The 18169-nt window shown below is 41.2% G+C and overlaps 1 protein-coding gene across 1 annotated transcript; it reads left to right on the top strand.

The window, feature by feature from the left end:
• The first annotated feature begins 257 nt into the window (after positions 1-257).
• oaz2a (ornithine decarboxylase antizyme 2a) lies at positions 258-17593 on the top strand. Its single transcript, XM_026175190.2, is given in 6 exon segments — positions 258-472; positions 11376-11442; positions 11444-11524; positions 13336-13508; positions 14571-14656; positions 15672-17593. Coding segments are annotated over 6 exon segments (651 nt in total). The 5' UTR covers positions 258-362; the 3' UTR covers positions 15806-17593.
• Positions 17594-18169: the final 576 nt, after the last annotated feature.

Genomic DNA, 18169 nt, shown 5'->3' with positions numbered 1-18169 from the left:
GAATATTGCTAAAATTGCTCCTCGGCTCTTTGGCCTATGTCTTACAAAAAAGGTGAATTAAGGGAAGGAAGCAGAATAAAAACAAAGAAACAGAAATGACACATCACGACTCTCATTTAATTTCATCCGTGATTAGTTTTATTCGGCGCTTTAGTCTGTTTTTGTCGGTTTGTTCACTTTGTTTTTGTTGAGCTGGGGGAAAAAAACCTGCGAAGAATACCCATGATGCCTCGCGCGACTATAAAAGCGCCGTGTTTCGTTTGCGGGCTGCAGCAGTGTAGTTGTACCGTCGGGTGGTGGTTTCATCTACAGAAAGTGGAACTACAGACTTAACAAACACCAAGTTTGCTCCGAGTCCCCGAATGGTGAATACATCTGCGGAGTTTTTGTTGAACAGTGATTGCTTCGGTTGTCATAAAAGAAGTAAATATCCGCGTTTCCTCGAAGCCATCATGTTGAACACCGAGGAAAGGTATGAGGATGTTTGTTTTTCTTTATCGACATACTGAAAGCAGATGTTTGCGCTGCTGTCAGCTGCTCATATTAACGCTGTCTCTGTGTTAAAGGCGCTTAGTTTGTAAAACAAACAAACAACCAACTAGTTAGCACGGAGCTCAGTTAGCAAGGCTGGAAGCATCTAGAAATGATTCCCCTGACAGATGTCGAGCCACTGTAAACACAAGGAGCTGAAGGTTTTAGGTTTATGATATTTACCGAGCAGGTTAATGGCGAATTTTATTACCGTCTTTAAAAAATAAGCAGGACAAGTTCACCCAGACGTTTCTAACAGTGTTAAAGCTGCTTTATGCCACATTTACACGGTATTTTTCCCGCTGTATAAAGCAGGTAAGCATCCACTAACTGTGAGCTATACGTGAATTCAATTGTACGCTGTTTTATTGTTGGAGGTGGAGGTCTTTAAGGCCGTGAAAGCCCCCTTACACCACTTTTTAGCTTTCTTCCGGGAGCAAACAAGTTGATTCTTGTTATTGAAAATATAGGAAATATAGGCCTGCATCTGCACCTTTTTTTTTTTTTAATTTGTGTTTTGTGCTTAGTGTTTCTTCCTTAGTCGCTAGAAGTTAATGAGCTCCAACTGTGAAATTTTCTTAAAAAAACAAACAAACAGCCAGACCCAGACTATTTTAGTTGGTTCACAGATTTCATATAGTTCATATTAATTTTTTAATCCAACTCCTTAAGTGATTACATTTCCGGATGTAATGTACTCCTCACCTTATTTCAGTAGAAAGTTAGTAGCCCTAACAGATTATTGAAGGCATTTTTCCAGCTAATTATTTATTTGGATATTTGCTGTTTCCAATCCTGGAATCATTTAGATGACTTAGTTTTCCTCCACTTCTAATAATATCACTGTTTTAATTGAATAATAGAAACATCTCGTTTTATAAGCTGATAAGGTCTTTATTGGGGGAACCTCATGACATTTTTCCTAATGGGGAGTTCACCTACTATTAAGTAACTGAGCAGATTTGTAGGAAGCAAGATGCCTTTTAGCTGGAAAATAATCAGTGCTCTCTGGTGGACAAACCATGTATTGGAGATACTACTGTTTTTTTTCTTCTTGTTTTTCTTTCATGAACTCTGATATTTTTCCTTATTACCCAACACATGCACTGATTTATTTCTGTGTAGACTGCCAGGGTGTCAGCTAAGTCTCACTGAACTGTGGGAAGTCTGGACAGTTATTTTGACTTTATCAAAAATAAAAATAACAATTAGTGGCAGCGTGTGTGGTTTTGTTTGTGCCTGGTTTTCCCCACCTCTGTGTGCATAGTGATATGCAAGCGCTAAGAGAATTATATTATCTTCACTTTATCTGGAGTGTGTAGTACAGTGGCTGTTCAGTGAGTGTTTACACTGGTGGTGTTTTGCACCTTATGTTCCTGCTATTGCATCATCATAGTCCTACAGGGATTTGGTGTCTTGTCTTTTGTTATGCAGCACCCACCTGTTTAACCCTTGTTGGGAGTGATTACAATGTTAGACGTTAAATAACTATTTGACCTTTTGGTTAAATGAGCATTTGCAGCATTTAATTGTAGCCTGTGTGTTTTCTTTGTATGCCTCTGCCCTCAAACAAAAAGAGAGCGAAACAAGGCCTGTTTTTGTCCTGTGTGTTTATCATCTGACACGCAGAGCAGGGAGAAGGCAGAGGTCCATTGATGCTGTGAGCCAGAGCAGTGACTATATTAGCTCTCTGACTGCTATGGCCTTGTCAGCAGAAGGCATGCACTGGCCTACATTAGAGCAGTTGCATAACCCCATTCTCTCCCCTGGTTCACTTCCCAAGAATCAATGGAATCTGCATGTGGAAAGTGTCTAGGAGTGCATTCACTCGGAAACGGCTGGACTTTCTAACCTGTGCTACCTGAGTGCACTAAGTGCCTTTTTAATTCAGTGGTTCTGGGCTCTGCGCTGTTTGCTGGTATATCCTGGATCAGTCATGTTCAATATTTCGTAACAAAGCCAAAACTGTGCCAAGCAGCATCAGCTGACATCTGGCTTTAACAGCCGCCGGTTTTATAGTTGTCCGCAGGGAGTTGGTTACATAAACAGGACGAATTCCTAACTGCCAGCATGAAACAGACATTGATGGTTTTGAAGCAGTTGGAGATGAAATGCTTAATCACATAGGTCATTTAGCAGTAATGAGTAGCAGTTATTATTCTTAATTTGTCACGCAAGATTTTTATTTTTTTGCTTTGCTTGTGCTCGCTTCTCAGATTTAAGCATGGAGTATTTTACCACAGTCACTGTCAGCCTGTTACCCACAGGGTTTGAACTGTTGGCTGGACTAAGCATGAGATTGAAGATGGAGATTGTGATGAGAAAGGTTGCTTAATTTGTTTATTAATTACAGCTTAATTACACCCCCAGCTAATGCGGGGGTGGGCAACTCCAGGCCTCGAGGGCCGGTGTCCTGCAGGTTTTGGATATTACTCTGGGTCAACACACCTGAATCACATGATTAGTTTGTTACCAAGCATCTGGAGAACTTCAGGACATGTTGAGGAGGTAATTTAGCCATTTGAATCGGCTGTGTTGGATCACACATCTAAAACCATCTAAAACCTGCAGGACACCGGCCCTCGAGGCCTGGAGTTGCCCAGCCCTGTGCTAATGTCATTTTTGGGGGGGTCACACTGAGTAAAAAAAAAAGCTGATTCATTAAATTTTGGGCATTTTAAATGTCAGAAAGTTGGATTATCCACAATATGCTCATTGGCTAGTGGCAGTCAGTTGTTAGCTATTGCATTTTCTTGATTTATGGTGTCACTGGATATTATGCTCTTGCAGCTGCGGACACCTTTTTTCGTTAGATTCACATTTCAAATATGCAAGTATGTCAGTGAGAGTGGCTCATTGGAAAATGCTCTGCCTTTACCTACACTAATAAATATATTATTATTGCAAGTGTCAATAAAATTATGTGTATGTAGTATTTATTTTTCTGTGTTCTCAGCCCCACCCCGAAGATCCACCCATGTCTCATCAGATATGATGGTGACGGGGAAAAACCGGTTATTTTGAGGCTTCATATTAGGACCAATGGTTTGTTCAGGTTTGTTACCAGCCCCACTTGCATGGCTGGTATTGATTTCACCTTGTGCGGCTGTATATCGTTGAGAGAACTTGTGGTCCTGTAGATGCCTTTGACTGCTGGCACAATCTCAAATACTTTGGTGGATGTTTGTGTTGGTCTGTTGACTTGTAGATCAACTGATTTTTGTGACTGTGACTGTATCATAAAACTTTACAGGTCTGTAGTTGAAATCAAAAGTAAAAGGTCTGATTATAGATATGGTTTGATAAAGTGGCTGCTGGTGTTTTCTGTCATGAAAGGGGTCTCAAAGTCCCTCTGATTCAGCTGCAGTCTGTGCGCTCTCTGTCAGCCACAGAAATACTGTAGTAGCAGAAAGGCAGGCACTTAATGAGATACCCATCCAATACACAAATTCCCTCAAGTCTTTTGAAGCAGAAACACCCTTTTTGCTGTTGGATAAATAAGTTGATGTTTTATGTCAAACTGCTTGCACAACAGGCATGAGCATGCATACTTTTCCCTTTAGTCATGGTTCAGTTTTGTATGTCATTCTGAACATTTAAGACCATTTGTCATGGATAAAGACAACACTACAAGTATGATAAATCAAGATAGAATTTAATAATGATTTGTATAAAACATAAATGGCCCCACTGTCATTTTTCTGGTTAAAATAGCTCAGTTGCTTAAGGATTGAAGGTCGAGGAGCCAGGACATCGTGTTTCACACTGAACTGTAGAGCTGCTCCAAGGCCCGGTGTGAGATAAATAAGAATTATTTAAACTGTGAATCATCCAAAGGTACTCTAATCCAACAATAAAAAATGTGGAGCAGAAAATTAGCATAATGGGTCATCTTTAAGCAACTGCAATGCTTGCATTCAGTGTTGCAGAGCTGCTAGTGCAGATACAGGCTTTTACACTTGTATCTGAATGCATATCTCATCTCAAATGCACATCCTGTCATTATCATCAGCAGATGCATTCATTAATATATCTGTTATCTTGTTAATATAACAAGCTAAAATCTTCTGATTGTTCGGATTGTGTCCTTCAGCTCTGTTTTGAACTGTGGTTAAATATTGACCTTATGTGTCGTGTTCCTGAGTAACAAAAACGTTACATTTATGTCTCCACTGTACTTCACTGTTTGTCTGATGATTTTACTATGAAACATGTTCAACATACCCAGGATTTATTCACTTTTCTGGCTTTCCCACCCTAAAATCAGAACTGAAGGCAGCAGTCAGACAAAGGTGATCGATAAATGAACCCATGATTTCCCAGTGTAGTTTCTATAAGAGGAGGTGTGACATCATATGACCAGTCAGAAACACAGAAGGGGCTGCTGCTAGCAGAGCAGCTAATTTTGAATTTTTTAATTTTTTTTTTTTTACACATAACTGTAATGCACAAAGTGCTGTATGATATTCTGAGCTTCAAGCACTTTAGACAGTGAGATGGGAAAAGAGATGGTATACCCGTAACTCCAGCATATCTGAAACCAGGAAGGAAATCTGGTAAAAATACTGTGCAAGATAAGACTTGTGAGTATCATAGCTCTACCTTTAAGACACGGGACAATCTGATAGATTACAGTAAATGACTGTTTAGATGTTCAGCCCAGATTGCTTTTAACAGTCTGAGAGCCAAAACAAATCAAGGTTCATTTTGTATTCAGTAGTAACTTGACCAACAATTTGATGACTGCTAAGTTGCGCACGTAGGGAAGTAACATGTGAAACAAACAGAACTTAAGAACGCATTCTCAGAAAATCATCGCAATTCAGGTTTGTTTTTCATGATGTTTGCAGAAAAGGTTATTGAGATTGGTCCAACTGTTACGGAGAAATGGGGTACAGACATCTATATAGATAATACACCATTTAAAATGAATCTTGGGTTAAATCTGAAGTTTCTAGCACCGCTTCAGCACATACAGTTTAGGTGCAGGGGTCAGTTCTATGTTTTGGCAGAGACGCCTCCTTTCACGCTGACGTTTCAGAGCACGTGTGCCTTTCCTGTTTCTCGATATTTCTCCGACATGTTGCTCTGACAGACTTACTGGTGTCGGCAAAAGTCTAAGGACTGTCCTTATTTTCCTACAGTAAATAGTTGTCCATGTGTAAGACCTAAAGCCCTTTCCCAAAGCTTTTCTGGAGCCAGGAAGCTTGTTTATGTTCAGTGTGGATTTGAGTCGAGTCGTTTTCCATGACTAATCTTGTAATTACAGCGTTAAAAGTTGGTTTGGTGTGTCTTGGGCTTCTTGGAGGACCTGCCAGAAAGCTTCCTGTTTTGGTTGAGTTGTGTGTTTTTTGGCTTTTAGCCAAACTCTGGATCAACTGCCTGTCCAACCCGAGGTATTCATCCCCGTGAAACAATTCACCTGAATCAGTTCTCATAACAACTTGCACCTCAGGAAGCGCAAACTGGCAGTGCAAGCGTTCATCCGCTTTAAAAATAAAATAATAAATTCTCTTGAATACAAACATACTCTCACCAGTCCTGCCAAAATGATGATAACGCATCTCTCTGCAATACACAGATGATCCTCACTAGCAACTTAATGCAGCACAGGCTTGTGAACGTGCTCAGTCTTCACATTAATGGTCTACAGAGCATAAAGTCAACCTTCTGGAAAAATGTAAACTAAATGGTGTTTTTGTCACTTGTGATTTGTTGGGAGACGACTAAAGGCCACAGCCCTTCAGCTTGAGTGGCATATTGGGATAGGAGGGTGTAGAGGAGGGTGTTTAGAGTGTGGCTGAAATGTCAGAGGACAAGAGCGTTGGCTTTCAAAACAAGCTGGCATTTCCATCAAGGGCAGACTGTCTGAAAGGGAAGATGGAAAAAGAAGCCTGCCTTGGCATCTTGCTCTCTCTCCCTCCATCTGTGTCCTACCTGTTGACCCAAATACAGTCGGTATCAGTTTTGTTTCTGTGGAATCGACATGCTCTATTGATGAAGAGTCTATGACCAATTTTTATAGATTACGTAACGATTATTTAAAGAAACTGAGTAACCTCCAGTTAGAGGGTCCTAAAATTTTACCCACTATAATGCACTGGCACATTTCCTGTGCACAGCTAAGCACAAATAATGAGACGAGCAAACAGAGGGTGTGTGCAGCAGACATGAACAGGCATAATACGCTTTGTTTTCCATTGCTCTGTAGCTCTGTACATCAGGTCGTGGGGGTAACCTGTTTGGTCTGCAGGGAAACTGTGGCACCTCCCTCTCATGAAAGGCACATGCTTGTTTGATACATGTGACTGTTCTGTTGCACATGACTTGGATATGTGTGTATACTTGCAAACAGATCAGTCCATCTGATGCATGTTTAAGAGAGAACGTGTCAGGTTTCACTGGCAATCGGGGACAGAATTGAGTCAGGCGCTGTTGCATAGCTGTCTACCTAAAGTTTGACGCCATGAGGACCGGGAGCCCTCCCCGTGTCCCGGCCCGACTCTGGCAGCGCCGGCCGTCTGCCAACGTCTGGTGTGAGATGCACGACTGTAACTCGAAACGCAGACCATGCTTGTTTCCGAAAGCCATGAAGGCTATTTGCAGAGGTGTTTACAGATCATGCGCTTGTTTATGATACATTCCCTCCACTGCATGTGGTGGCTCTTTGAAGCTGTAATAAATCATCGGCTTTAATTCTGTCAGTGACAGACTCGCTGTAAACAAACAGCCCGTGGAGGAGAGTCCATGAACTGGAGCTCAATACGAGCAATTTAAGAGTTTGTAGCTGGTTTGCATCACATGATTGATATTCAGACATTTGTGATTTTAATTTACTTTGAATTAGGGCTGGGCCATATCACATACCGTTCACGGTAATACCGGTATAATGTTAGGCAATGATAAGAAAATGAAATATCGCGATAAAATCTGGGTAAAACGCGCATGCGCAGTGCCTTTGTTTACATATGCACATGGCGGCGACGCTGAATGAGAAGAGCGTTTAATGAAACGGATGAACCAGAATTGGTTTGTAAAAATGCTGCAACTTCAGTGGTGTGGAACTGGTTTAGCTTTCGTCCATCAGATACACAACAAAGCACTATTTTTGGTAGAGCATGTTAGTGGGCCGTTGTTATTACCGTATTTTTTGGAAAATATGGCACACTTAAAATCAATCCTTTGAGTTTTCTGAAAATCGACAGTGCCCCTTATAATCCCGTGTGCCTTATGTATGAATTCTGATTGTGTTTACTGACCTCGAAACGATTTTATGTCGTACACGGCGCTCGGAAATTTGTCAAATGTTTCAGTACGACTTTGCTAAGCTACGAAGCCGCACCGCTTGATGGATTGTCGGAGCATTACGGCTATCGTAGGCAGGAGCCTCGCGGAGTGATACGTACTGTGCTTCAACATAATATTACCGTATTGTATGTGTATAACCTTTTTAAGTTTTGTGGATATTATACATGGTTATGCTGAGGATATGTTGGACAATTTCCACTGGAAATGCCTTTTGGTTAAACTGTCAACAAGGAATTTACATTTGCACTGCAAATTTTTTATATAACTTTAATGCACTTAAAAAAAGCTGCTTGTGTAAGTGAAAATACATTCATGGGTTTTGTTTGGGTTTTTTTTGCACTAATAAAGTTGTGGAGTTGTAAAGTATTTTGTGTACAGGGAGTGCAGAATTATTAGGCAAATGAGTATTTTGTCCACATCATCCTCTTCATGCATGTTGTCCTACTCCAAGCTGTATAGGCTCGAAAGCCTACTACCAATTAAGCATATTAGGTGATGTGCATCTCTGTAATGAGAAGGGGTGTGGTCTAATGACATCAACACCCTATATCAGGTGTGCATAATTATTAGGCAACTTCCTTTCCATTGGCAAAATGGGTCAAAAGAAGGACTTGACAGGCTCAGAAAAGTCAAAAATAGTGAGATATCTTGCAGAGGGATGCAGCAGTCTCAAAATTGCAAAACTTCTGAAGCGTGATCATCAAACAATCAAGCGTTTCATTCAAAATAGTCAACAGGGTCGCAAGAAGCGTGTGGAAAAACCAAGGCGCAAAATAACTGCCCATGAACTGAGAAAAGTCAAGCGTGCAGCTGCCAAGATGCCACTTGCCACCAGTTTGGCCATATTTCAGAGCTGCAACATCACTGGAGTGCCCAAAAGCACAAGGTGTGCAATACTCAGAGACATGGCCAAGGTAAGAAAGGCTGAAAGTCCGACTCAGACGCCAGCAAGGTGGAGGTGGAGTACTGGTTTGGGCTGGTATCATCAAAGATGAGCTTGTGGGGCCTTTTCGGGTTGAGGATGGAGTCAAGCTCAACTCTCAGTCCTACTGCCAGTTTCTGGAAGACGCCTTCTTCAAGCAGTGGTACAGGAAGAAGTCTGCATCCTTCAAGAAAAACATGATTTTCATGCAGGACAATGCTCCATCACACGCGTCCAAGTACTCCACAGCGTGGCTGGCAAGAAAGGGTATAAAAGAAGAAAAACTAATGACATGGCCACCTTGTTCACCTGATCTGAACCCCATTGAGAACCTGTGGTCCATCATCAAATGTGAGATTTACAAGGAGGGAAAACAGTACACCTCTCTGAACAGTGTCTGGGAGGCTGTGGTTGCTGCTGCACGCAATGTTGATGGTGAACAGATCAAAACACTGACAGAATCCATGGATGGCAGGCTTTTGAGTGTCCTTGCAAAGAAAGGTGGCTATATTGGTCGCTGATTTGTTTTTGTTTTGTTTTTGAATGTCAGAAATGTATATTTGTGAATGTGGAGATGTTATATTGGTGTCACTGGTAAAAATAAATAATTGAAATGGGTATATATTTGTTTTTTTGTTAAGTTGCCTAATAATTATGCACAGTAATAGTCACCTGCACACACAGATATCCCCCTAAAATAGCTAAAACTAAAAACAAACTAAAAACTACTTCCAAAAACATTCAGCTTTGATATTAATGAGTTTTTTGGGTTCATTGAGAACATGGTTGTTGTTCAATAATAAAATTATTCCTCAAAAATACAACTTGCCTAATAATTCTGCACTCCCTGTAGTGTCAGTTATATCGTTATCGCAAATTTTCAAATGTATATCGTGATAAATACTTTTGGTCATATCGCCCTGCTCTACTTTGAATTGTGGTAACAGGTTTGAAGCAGTGAAGAACTTTCTATATATAACCATGCAGACCACTGAGTCTCAGGTTAAAGGCCACAGTGTTGCAGTCAGGCTGTTTCTGCTTCTGAGTTTGATGCAAATATACAAAAACGACTGTAGGAGTTTCTGTTAAGCTATGTTTAATTATGTAATTTAAGTTTCTCTTTTTTCCAAACCTCAAAGAAATGTTAAAACTTACTTTATTTGGCCACATGCATGAGAACCTATATGGGGAAAACTGTATAAAGGCAAAGTTCAGTTCTGGGTTTCTGGCGAAGCACCATCTTTACAACTAGTTGCACCCAGAAACTGCTAGCAACCTCCAGTAATCACATGTCAGAATTCATTCTTCCATAGCAACCACTGGTTGCCAGGGTGCTGCAGACCAGACTCTATGCCTGTGTGACTGAGGCCTTACTGAATGAAGAGAAACTAGCACAGCAAATATCAGATGACCTTGAAGTAGCTCATTATAACAGCGTGAAGTACAGTAGAAGGACACTGGTGACACTTGTTGGGAAATGCTTGTTGTGCTTGCAGTAACATGACCTGTCACAAGCTGATTTCATTTATACCGACTGTGTGAGGAGCCTCAGGAAAAGACAAAAGCGTTGCTAATATTTGGTTGCTGTAAGTGAGACAAATGCAAACATGTTACCACATTTATATCAGGCCTGTTCAACTCATTATTCTGCTATATTTTATTATTTCTTTAGCTTTTAATTTGTAAAGTTAGTAAAGCAATGTTTATAGCAGCATCAGGCATAATTCTTCACAGTGAAGATTATAGCTGATGGATTTTTACACTGATATCTGATCAGAAGTTGGAATGAAGCGTCCTCATTTTTAATGAGCCTAACATCTCTGAGGTAGAATACGTTTTTAAAAAAATTAATAAATGTCAGCAGTGTCAGGTTTTCCACATTCCAGTGTGTCTACTAAGCGTGTTGAGTAATTAAATGCTGAATCACACTTCACAAGGCTTTCCAGTAACCACTTCTCGCCCCTGGGCAGCAGGTTTGACATCCCTGGCTTTAAATGGATCCAACAAACGAGCGGGCAGTATCGTGCTAAATCTCGTTCTGCGAGCTTGTTGCTACAGGTGCTTCATAGTTGCTAGTTATATGAACATGCTTAATGAAGTTAAAATAAGGTGTGTGTGAAGTAACAAGCTAAGAGGTTTACATCAGCAGTGGCTCATTAGCCATTAGTCATGAGTGCCCAAGTTTCACTTCTGTCTGTCTGAGTTAGAGATGCCCTGCAGTGTTGTAAGTGCGTGAAAGCATTCCCATAAAACTTCATTTATCTAGCTGTGGTCTTGGTGATTAGTCACTCTGCAGATTTTAATAATGCACTCTGGTTTCTCCTCATTCGCTGATGGTTTCTGTTTTGCTCTGTCAGGTATAAGGGTAGATCGAAGAGCGCCAATCGTTTCCATCCAGTTTAGTTTGGCAGGTTTGCAGCTCTTCATTTAAGTTTCTGTGAAGTACAGTCACAGTAAACAAGAACTTTAAGGCAGGAAACATATGTCTTGAAAACATTTCCTTCTCACTATTTTGTGGCAGTTGTATAAATTTATACAAAATTGTTTTGTTTTTTTTTGTTTTTTTTAATTTACACGAGTATTGAAAAATGTTTCTCCATGCTTCTCTCTGCAGTTCCTGGTTAGGGGGGTCTCTGATGCCATGCTCCATCCCTCAGGCTCCGGGGCCTCTGTGGTGCTCCTGATGCCCCTCACCCACAGCTGAAGATCCCGGGTGGGCGAGGGACGGTCAGGGATCACTCTCTCGGCGTGCTACTGCACAAGGTGAAGGTCCTCAATATTTCACACAGAGCTATAGTCCAATTTTGTAAATCATCTTCTCCACGTGTGGCCACTCTAACCAACACACATGCAAAGTGGTGCCATAATGCAGCGGTCCCCAACCCCCGGGCCTCGGACCGGTACCAGTCCGTGAGTCGTTTGGTACCGGGCCGCGAGAGTTGAGGCTCAGGTGTGAAATGTGTGGTTTTCAGGGTTTTTATCGGTTTTCAGCGTTATTTTGTTATCGTTTTTATCGTTAACTCTGTTTTCCTGGGTCTTTTCACGTGTGTTATGAATAAATCATCTTTTTTTTCAGTACCGGTACTAGTTTTATTTTGTTGTATTTTCCCGCGACACCTTAAAGGCCGGTCCGTGAAAATATTGTCGGGCATAAACCGGTCTGTGGCGCAAAAAAGGTTGGGGACCGCTGCCATAATGCATGCAAAATATCAGCCTCTTAATGCTGCTGTGGTGAGAGTCCTACATTAGTCATCAGGGTCTTTATTTCAGATTAAATTGGGTTTAATAAAACTGAATGGGGTTTAGGGGGTAAACACTGGGGGAAAGGGTTGGCACGTGTTGCTGTAATTCACTATAAGCTTTTCTGTCATAACTGTTAAGTGCTTCACCGCTCAAGGTCATTTCTGACTCACTGAGCCAAACACAGGAGCGCCTGTCTAACGAGTTATACCCTCATTTCCCAAAGTTGTTTTATTTAAAGCTAAAAAAAAATCCTTTAATCTGCTCGTCTGCACCTACAGTGGATTTAACAAAATTATTGTAGTCCTCTCTCCCCCGGACATGCTCAAATGGTATGTTTGCCATGCAGAACACAAAAAAAGCACCCAAGTGAAAATGTATACTTTTATAGCTGTCTCATATTTGTGAACTTCTTGGGTGGGGTTGCACACAAACTCACAAACAATAGAGAGGAAACAACAGTGTTTGTGTGTATGTCAGGTTGCTCCCCAGACATGTAACTGACTCTCAGGAGGATTAGAGCTTTAGGATCAGGCAGATCAGTCACAAACTGTCATTAACATCTTCATCTGTGCAGAGTGTGCAGCCCTTTCTAATATTACTGCTTCAGCAACAGCACAGAATGCTGAACGCGTTCACACTTTCACTTCTATTTCGGCACACGAGAGTCATGCATGACTATTTAGAGTGACGCTGCTGATCAAAGGTCCTGAAATGGACAGCATCCTGTGAAGGGCAGCTATTAAAAAACGAACCAAGACTTTACCTTTGCTGTTTGCCATGCTTTGGTTTAGTTTCAGTTTCATGAAACAAAGATCTGTGCGCCACTAACTTGTTGGTAAAGACAAATGGTTTGCTAGTTCACAGAAGATCACACTTGTCTGCTGCTTCTTTAACCACTTCCTCTTTAACTGGTTTCATTTCAGCACAGTTCTCAGACAGAGAGAAGTCTTCTTCAGACTTTTGCCAAGCTTTCAGCCTCCTGGCATGTTTACACTTGCTGCTTCACCCTCGCACCAAAAGTGACACCACAGCTGGAGGCGTGTGCTGCAGTTTGATGTTTCAGCTTTCGTTCACCCCTCAAACTTTCAAAACGTTGGCATGCACAGCCAGGATAAAGATGTGTACGCGTGGATGTGATATTCCTGCTAGAACTCAGATTCCCAAAAAAACAGAGTAGGAGCTTGAAAATATGCCCCTTTATGGAGGAACCGGGTGGGGGTGGTGTTTGTGTTTATTGTCCTTAGAAAGTGTATCATATAGCATCTCACTCTGGTTTCACAAAGCTGGATTAGGATCTATTCTAAATCTCTTCTTCCTCCCTGTGCCTCCAGGATGAAAAGTTAACTGTGACTCAGGCCTCTTCAGTGAGTGGGAGCTCTACTCTGCTCCGCTTCCACTACCAGCTGAGCGAGCGCCGCTCAGCCGCCTGGGATACAGCTCTATCAGGAGACAGCCTCTTTCTGGAGATTCCTGCTGGACCTTTGGTGGAGGGCAGCAAGGAGGGGTAAGTTCAAGAGGGATATTGTTAGAAAAGCACAAAATGCCAGACCTGACCAACACTGTTCTTTGACAATAAAATGTGACTTTAATAAAGGAGAACAGAGTTTATAAGACGATCTTTTAAGTTCCAACTTTCCTCATTTTATTGTGGTTTAATAAGAAGCCACCCTGCTTTTTATTTGCTGTTGTTAAAACTCTAAACTGTCTCATCAGGAAGAAATTTCTGAGTCATTTTCAGCTTTGCCTCAGATGTGTAGAAGCATTTTAAGCATAATGCAAAACATTGTTTTTGCCTCTTCCTATTCCACTTTTAGTTTCAATGGAAGTTCAGGTTTAAGTTTGGAGGCTGGAGAGAGGAGAGTTTGGGTCCCTCACAGGACACATTTTTCTACATTTGTTATATTTGAACTGTTAGTTATTGTTGGAAACTACAAGATTAGGTTCATTAACCTGTCATTGTTTGTGTTAGAGTACATTTTCTGGCATTTTCGAAACAATTTTTCTTGCTTAATGAATACAAAGTCGTGACATGAAAAAACTGGACACTGTTAAGACAGAAATGGCTTTTGTGAATCTTTCATATTTTACTGAGTCCAGCAGAAAAACGAGCAAAACACAAGCTCTTCTTCTTCTGGAGTTCTGGGTCATAAAGCTGCTTAAATGGGACATTTCTTATGTTGGTCTAGTTTTAGAAATGTTGACATACTGTCCCAGTGTTCTCCACCAGAGCAGGTTTTATGCCAGGATGTAAGTTGTTTATGAGAAGCTATTTATCATGGTGCTTCAAATCTACTACAAATTAAAAGGCTGTGCTAATAAGTTTCTGCTTCTAGAGCCTGGCTTTGTCTTTGTCTGTAATCAATGGTGGGACAGAGTAACCTTGCCTGGTGCAGGCACCCTGCCAGTCCTAAAAACAGCCAGCTTTGCAGCTGCCACTGCATTATTATGTAAAGTTGCAGTGCTTATATAAAAGAGGGGGGGGGAAAATATTCTGTGCGTCATCCCCGCTCGTCTCTTCCCTCGCTTAGCGGCTGACTCTGTATCTCTGTGTTCATGTCATCCACAGGCTCACCGTGCTGCTTGAGTTTGCAGAAGAGAAGCTCAAAGTTAACTACGTCTTCCTGTGGTTCCATAAAAACAGAGAGGATCGATGTAAGAGCTCCTGTTATTTTAAAATGCACTTCCCTTGTTCTTTCTGAAGCACGATTTGCCTTTGCCAACCACTGTATACTGATGCAGAGACCTTATCCAGGTGTACAGCCAATAGTAAGAGTGTATAAATACAGTGCTAGTATTCATACGCTATCAGTGCTACTAGTTTTTTGTGTATTCTTAACAGTTACACGTTTGGACAAAGATAACAAGAGTAAATACAACATTTTTAAATGGTTTCATTTATTAAGGGGGGAAAAAAGCCCCCTATGCTTTGGTATGATCTTAAACAGGCCACTCAGTGTGGTGGATCCGAAACAATTCTGCAAACATCAGTGGGAGAAAATTCCTCCACAGCGCCATAAAAGACTCATTGCCAGTTATCACAAACGCTTGATTACAGTTTTTGTTGCCAAGGGTGGCACAGCCGGTTATTAGGATTAGGGGACAATTACTTTTTCACACAGGGCCAGGTGAGTCTGGATGACTTTTTGGCCTAAATAAATGAAATCATCATTTACTGAGAGGTGCTTATGCACAAAGACTGGACCACTTAGAGTCAAGGTTAACACTCCAACTCAGATCATTTAATATTTGCAGTTCCATTATATTTTCCTATATTAGAAAAGTATTAAAGAAGGAATCTGAGCTAGAATATGAGGCTGGTGTGAGTCTCAGTGTAAATAAAAAGGAGACCTTATCATATGTTGGTTTGAGCAGTATATCCCAGCTCCTTAAAAGATACAAAAACTACTTTTTTGAGGTTTTCTCCAGTGAATTATCAGAAAAATGGATAGAATATCCAGTGTTCCTGTGTCAGATCTTTAAATGGAGCAGTGTTGCTATTGAAATAAGATAGATAGATAAATAGATATAGACATAGGAAAAAAAATGAGATGTTTAGCTTCACATTCTGAGACGTGGAGTTGGCACAAAATTGATTTGGTTGCAGTTTTTAGGGCTTAAATGTTACCTCAACAAATACACTGAGCGTTCTCCCTCATTTCCTCTCCAGTGTCCATCATCAAGACGTTCCACTACATGGGCTTCGAGATGGTGAAGCCGGGTAACCCCATGGTACCTGCCCGGCCTGATTTGGCCTTCATGGTTTACTCTCTGGAGAACAGCAGCAGCTCTGACGAGGAGTGACTGTCACATTATCCCTGACGCCTCCCTTTCCCACCCTCACCCCCCTCTCCTCTCCTTTCCACCGTTTTTATTTCCTCTTCAAACAATCGAACCTGCCTCAACTTTCCCTCTGACACACCTCTCCTCCCCCTCCTCTACGAGGTGTCACTTTTTTTTTCTTCGTTTTTTTTTTTCTTAGACTTATTTTAAGGAGGTGTTCAGGAGCGGCAGCGTGTCTGTGCGAGAGAGCGCAGACACTGCTGCTTCACCCTCCTATCTCCCCTTCTCTGAAGATAACCGTATTGTGAAGAAGCAGCATAGCTTGAACTAAGTTGTCACATGCAACGTGGGGATTTTTTCTTTTCTTTTTTTTTTTCTTTCCTGCTTCCTCTCTCGGCCACATTGTTTATGCTGCGGTTGACAGGACAACCAACTGCTGGACATCCAGGAGAATGTTAAAGTTCAACATATCTCTCCTGACAGCTTGTAACGTTGCAGAAAGGAGACTTTGTGTTTTTGTGTGCTGTTTATCTTAAAGCTGTGTTGATGGGGGAAGCCTGGGGTGTGGTATGGTTTTACTTTATAATATACACGATGATCTGTTACATTTAGCATTAAACACATGTAAACGTTTCTTTAATCTTCCTCAAATGTGTCGAGGCATCATTCCAGCACGTCACTCACACTTCTTCTTTTTTTTTTTTCCTGCTCTAAACGATTTAGCTACAAATGTGGAAACACTCTGTTAGTGTTTGCAGTAAGAAGCAGCGAGCCTGTTCAATGCCATCGCCTTCACCTCTCCCCCGCCCACTAATTATGTCAGTGAGTTGCTAAGAAGCTGGAGAAAGAGACGGCTTCACTTCACAGAAGCAGATCCTCACAATTTGCGATGACATTTAAGTCTGAGCGTCCTGGTTTTCATAGAACGTGACGAGCAGCCATAATTTGTGCGTTTTTTTTAAGACGTAATTGTCAAACAAGCTGAGCAGACTCGTGTCAGGCATTTCTGATCTGGAGATGTCACATTTTGAGAACAGAACAATCGGCTTTGTGACTCAAATATGATAAAGGTGCAATGAGAGGCCGGAAATGACGCTCGTTCAGTCCCGCAGATTCTTCAGCACCGCCTAAAGTGTTGATCGAAACTGGGTTTTCAGTGCCTCAAGATGAGAGTGCGAATGCTTCTTACACTCAAGTCTTATTGAAGGAATGTGTCCATTTTTCACCCCAGTTTCAGACGCATGTTGTGTGAGAGGAACGTTAGCTCGCCATCGGGGTACAAGCAGGGACTCTTCAGGTGCTTATCCTATATGCAAGAACGGTTAAAAGGCAGGCGCTTTTAGTTTTTATTTCTTTTTTCCATTTCAGACTTTGGTTTTATGGTTTTAAGTACTCTGAATAAAACGCCAAAGAATTCAGTTTGTCTGCAGTCAGTTCAAATCCAGCTAATCTGAACCTAGCTTGTGTTTATGTAAAGCAATATTAACCTACATTCCCCACGTCAGCCATACTTCCTGTAACATGACCGTCTGTCCAGTGTCTGGGTGAGATGGGGCAGGGCCTTGTTTTTGTTTTGTTTTTTCTTCTGTGTTCACATCATACCAGTCTTTATTGCTACTGATTGAGCCCTGACTATAAGCTGTTAGGAAATGTCTATATGAAGTTTTCCAGAGGTATATTTTTATGTATATTTCTCTATGGTGATAGTTTTAGGGTTTTACTTTTTGTTCTAACTAGTTGGCAACCATCCAATGACAATCCGCACTTGTATTTCATGCAGGGGGAATCAATAAAGGTTGTTAACTGAAACATGCTTCCTGTTTTCTTTCCTTCAAAGAAACACACATTTTGCTTGCAGAGATGTTAAAATAGGCCATACAAAACATGGATGTTTACTGAAGATATGATAGAAATGATAGAAAAATCTATGGGGAAAAACACCAGTCACTAGTTTAAAGTTATAGTGCGTAAAACCTGAATTTGACTGAATTTGATAAATTTAGCTCATTGTTGGTATGAGAAAGGTGGATTTTACCTTGAGGCAACTGTTGTTGTGATTTGGTGCTATATAAATAAAATTGGTTTGAATCTTTTGCACATTTTAGTTGTAACAAGTGGTTATTTGACTTAATGGCGCCTTTCTGTCGTCTAGAAGCAGCCACTCAAAGAACAGCCGCTCACTGGATGTTTCTCTGTAAAAACCAGAGATGATTGTGCTGGAAAGACCCAGCACAGATCAGCAGTTTCTGAAATATTTGGACCAGAGCCACAGTCGGTCACTTAAATTGCCTTTCTTCCTCATTCTGATGCTGTTTGACCCTCAGCAGGTTCCCTTGACTGTGTCCACATGCCTAAATGCACTGACTTGCTGTAATAGTATAAGCA

Source organism: Astatotilapia calliptera, chromosome 7 (assembly GCF_964374335.1).
Source record: "Astatotilapia calliptera chromosome 7, fAstCal68.1, whole genome shotgun sequence".
NCBI classification, from domain to species: domain Eukaryota; kingdom Metazoa; phylum Chordata; class Actinopteri; order Cichliformes; family Cichlidae; genus Astatotilapia; species Astatotilapia calliptera.
The sequence above is the reverse complement of the archived record's forward strand: the minus strand, read 5'-3'. Positions and strand labels throughout refer to the sequence as shown.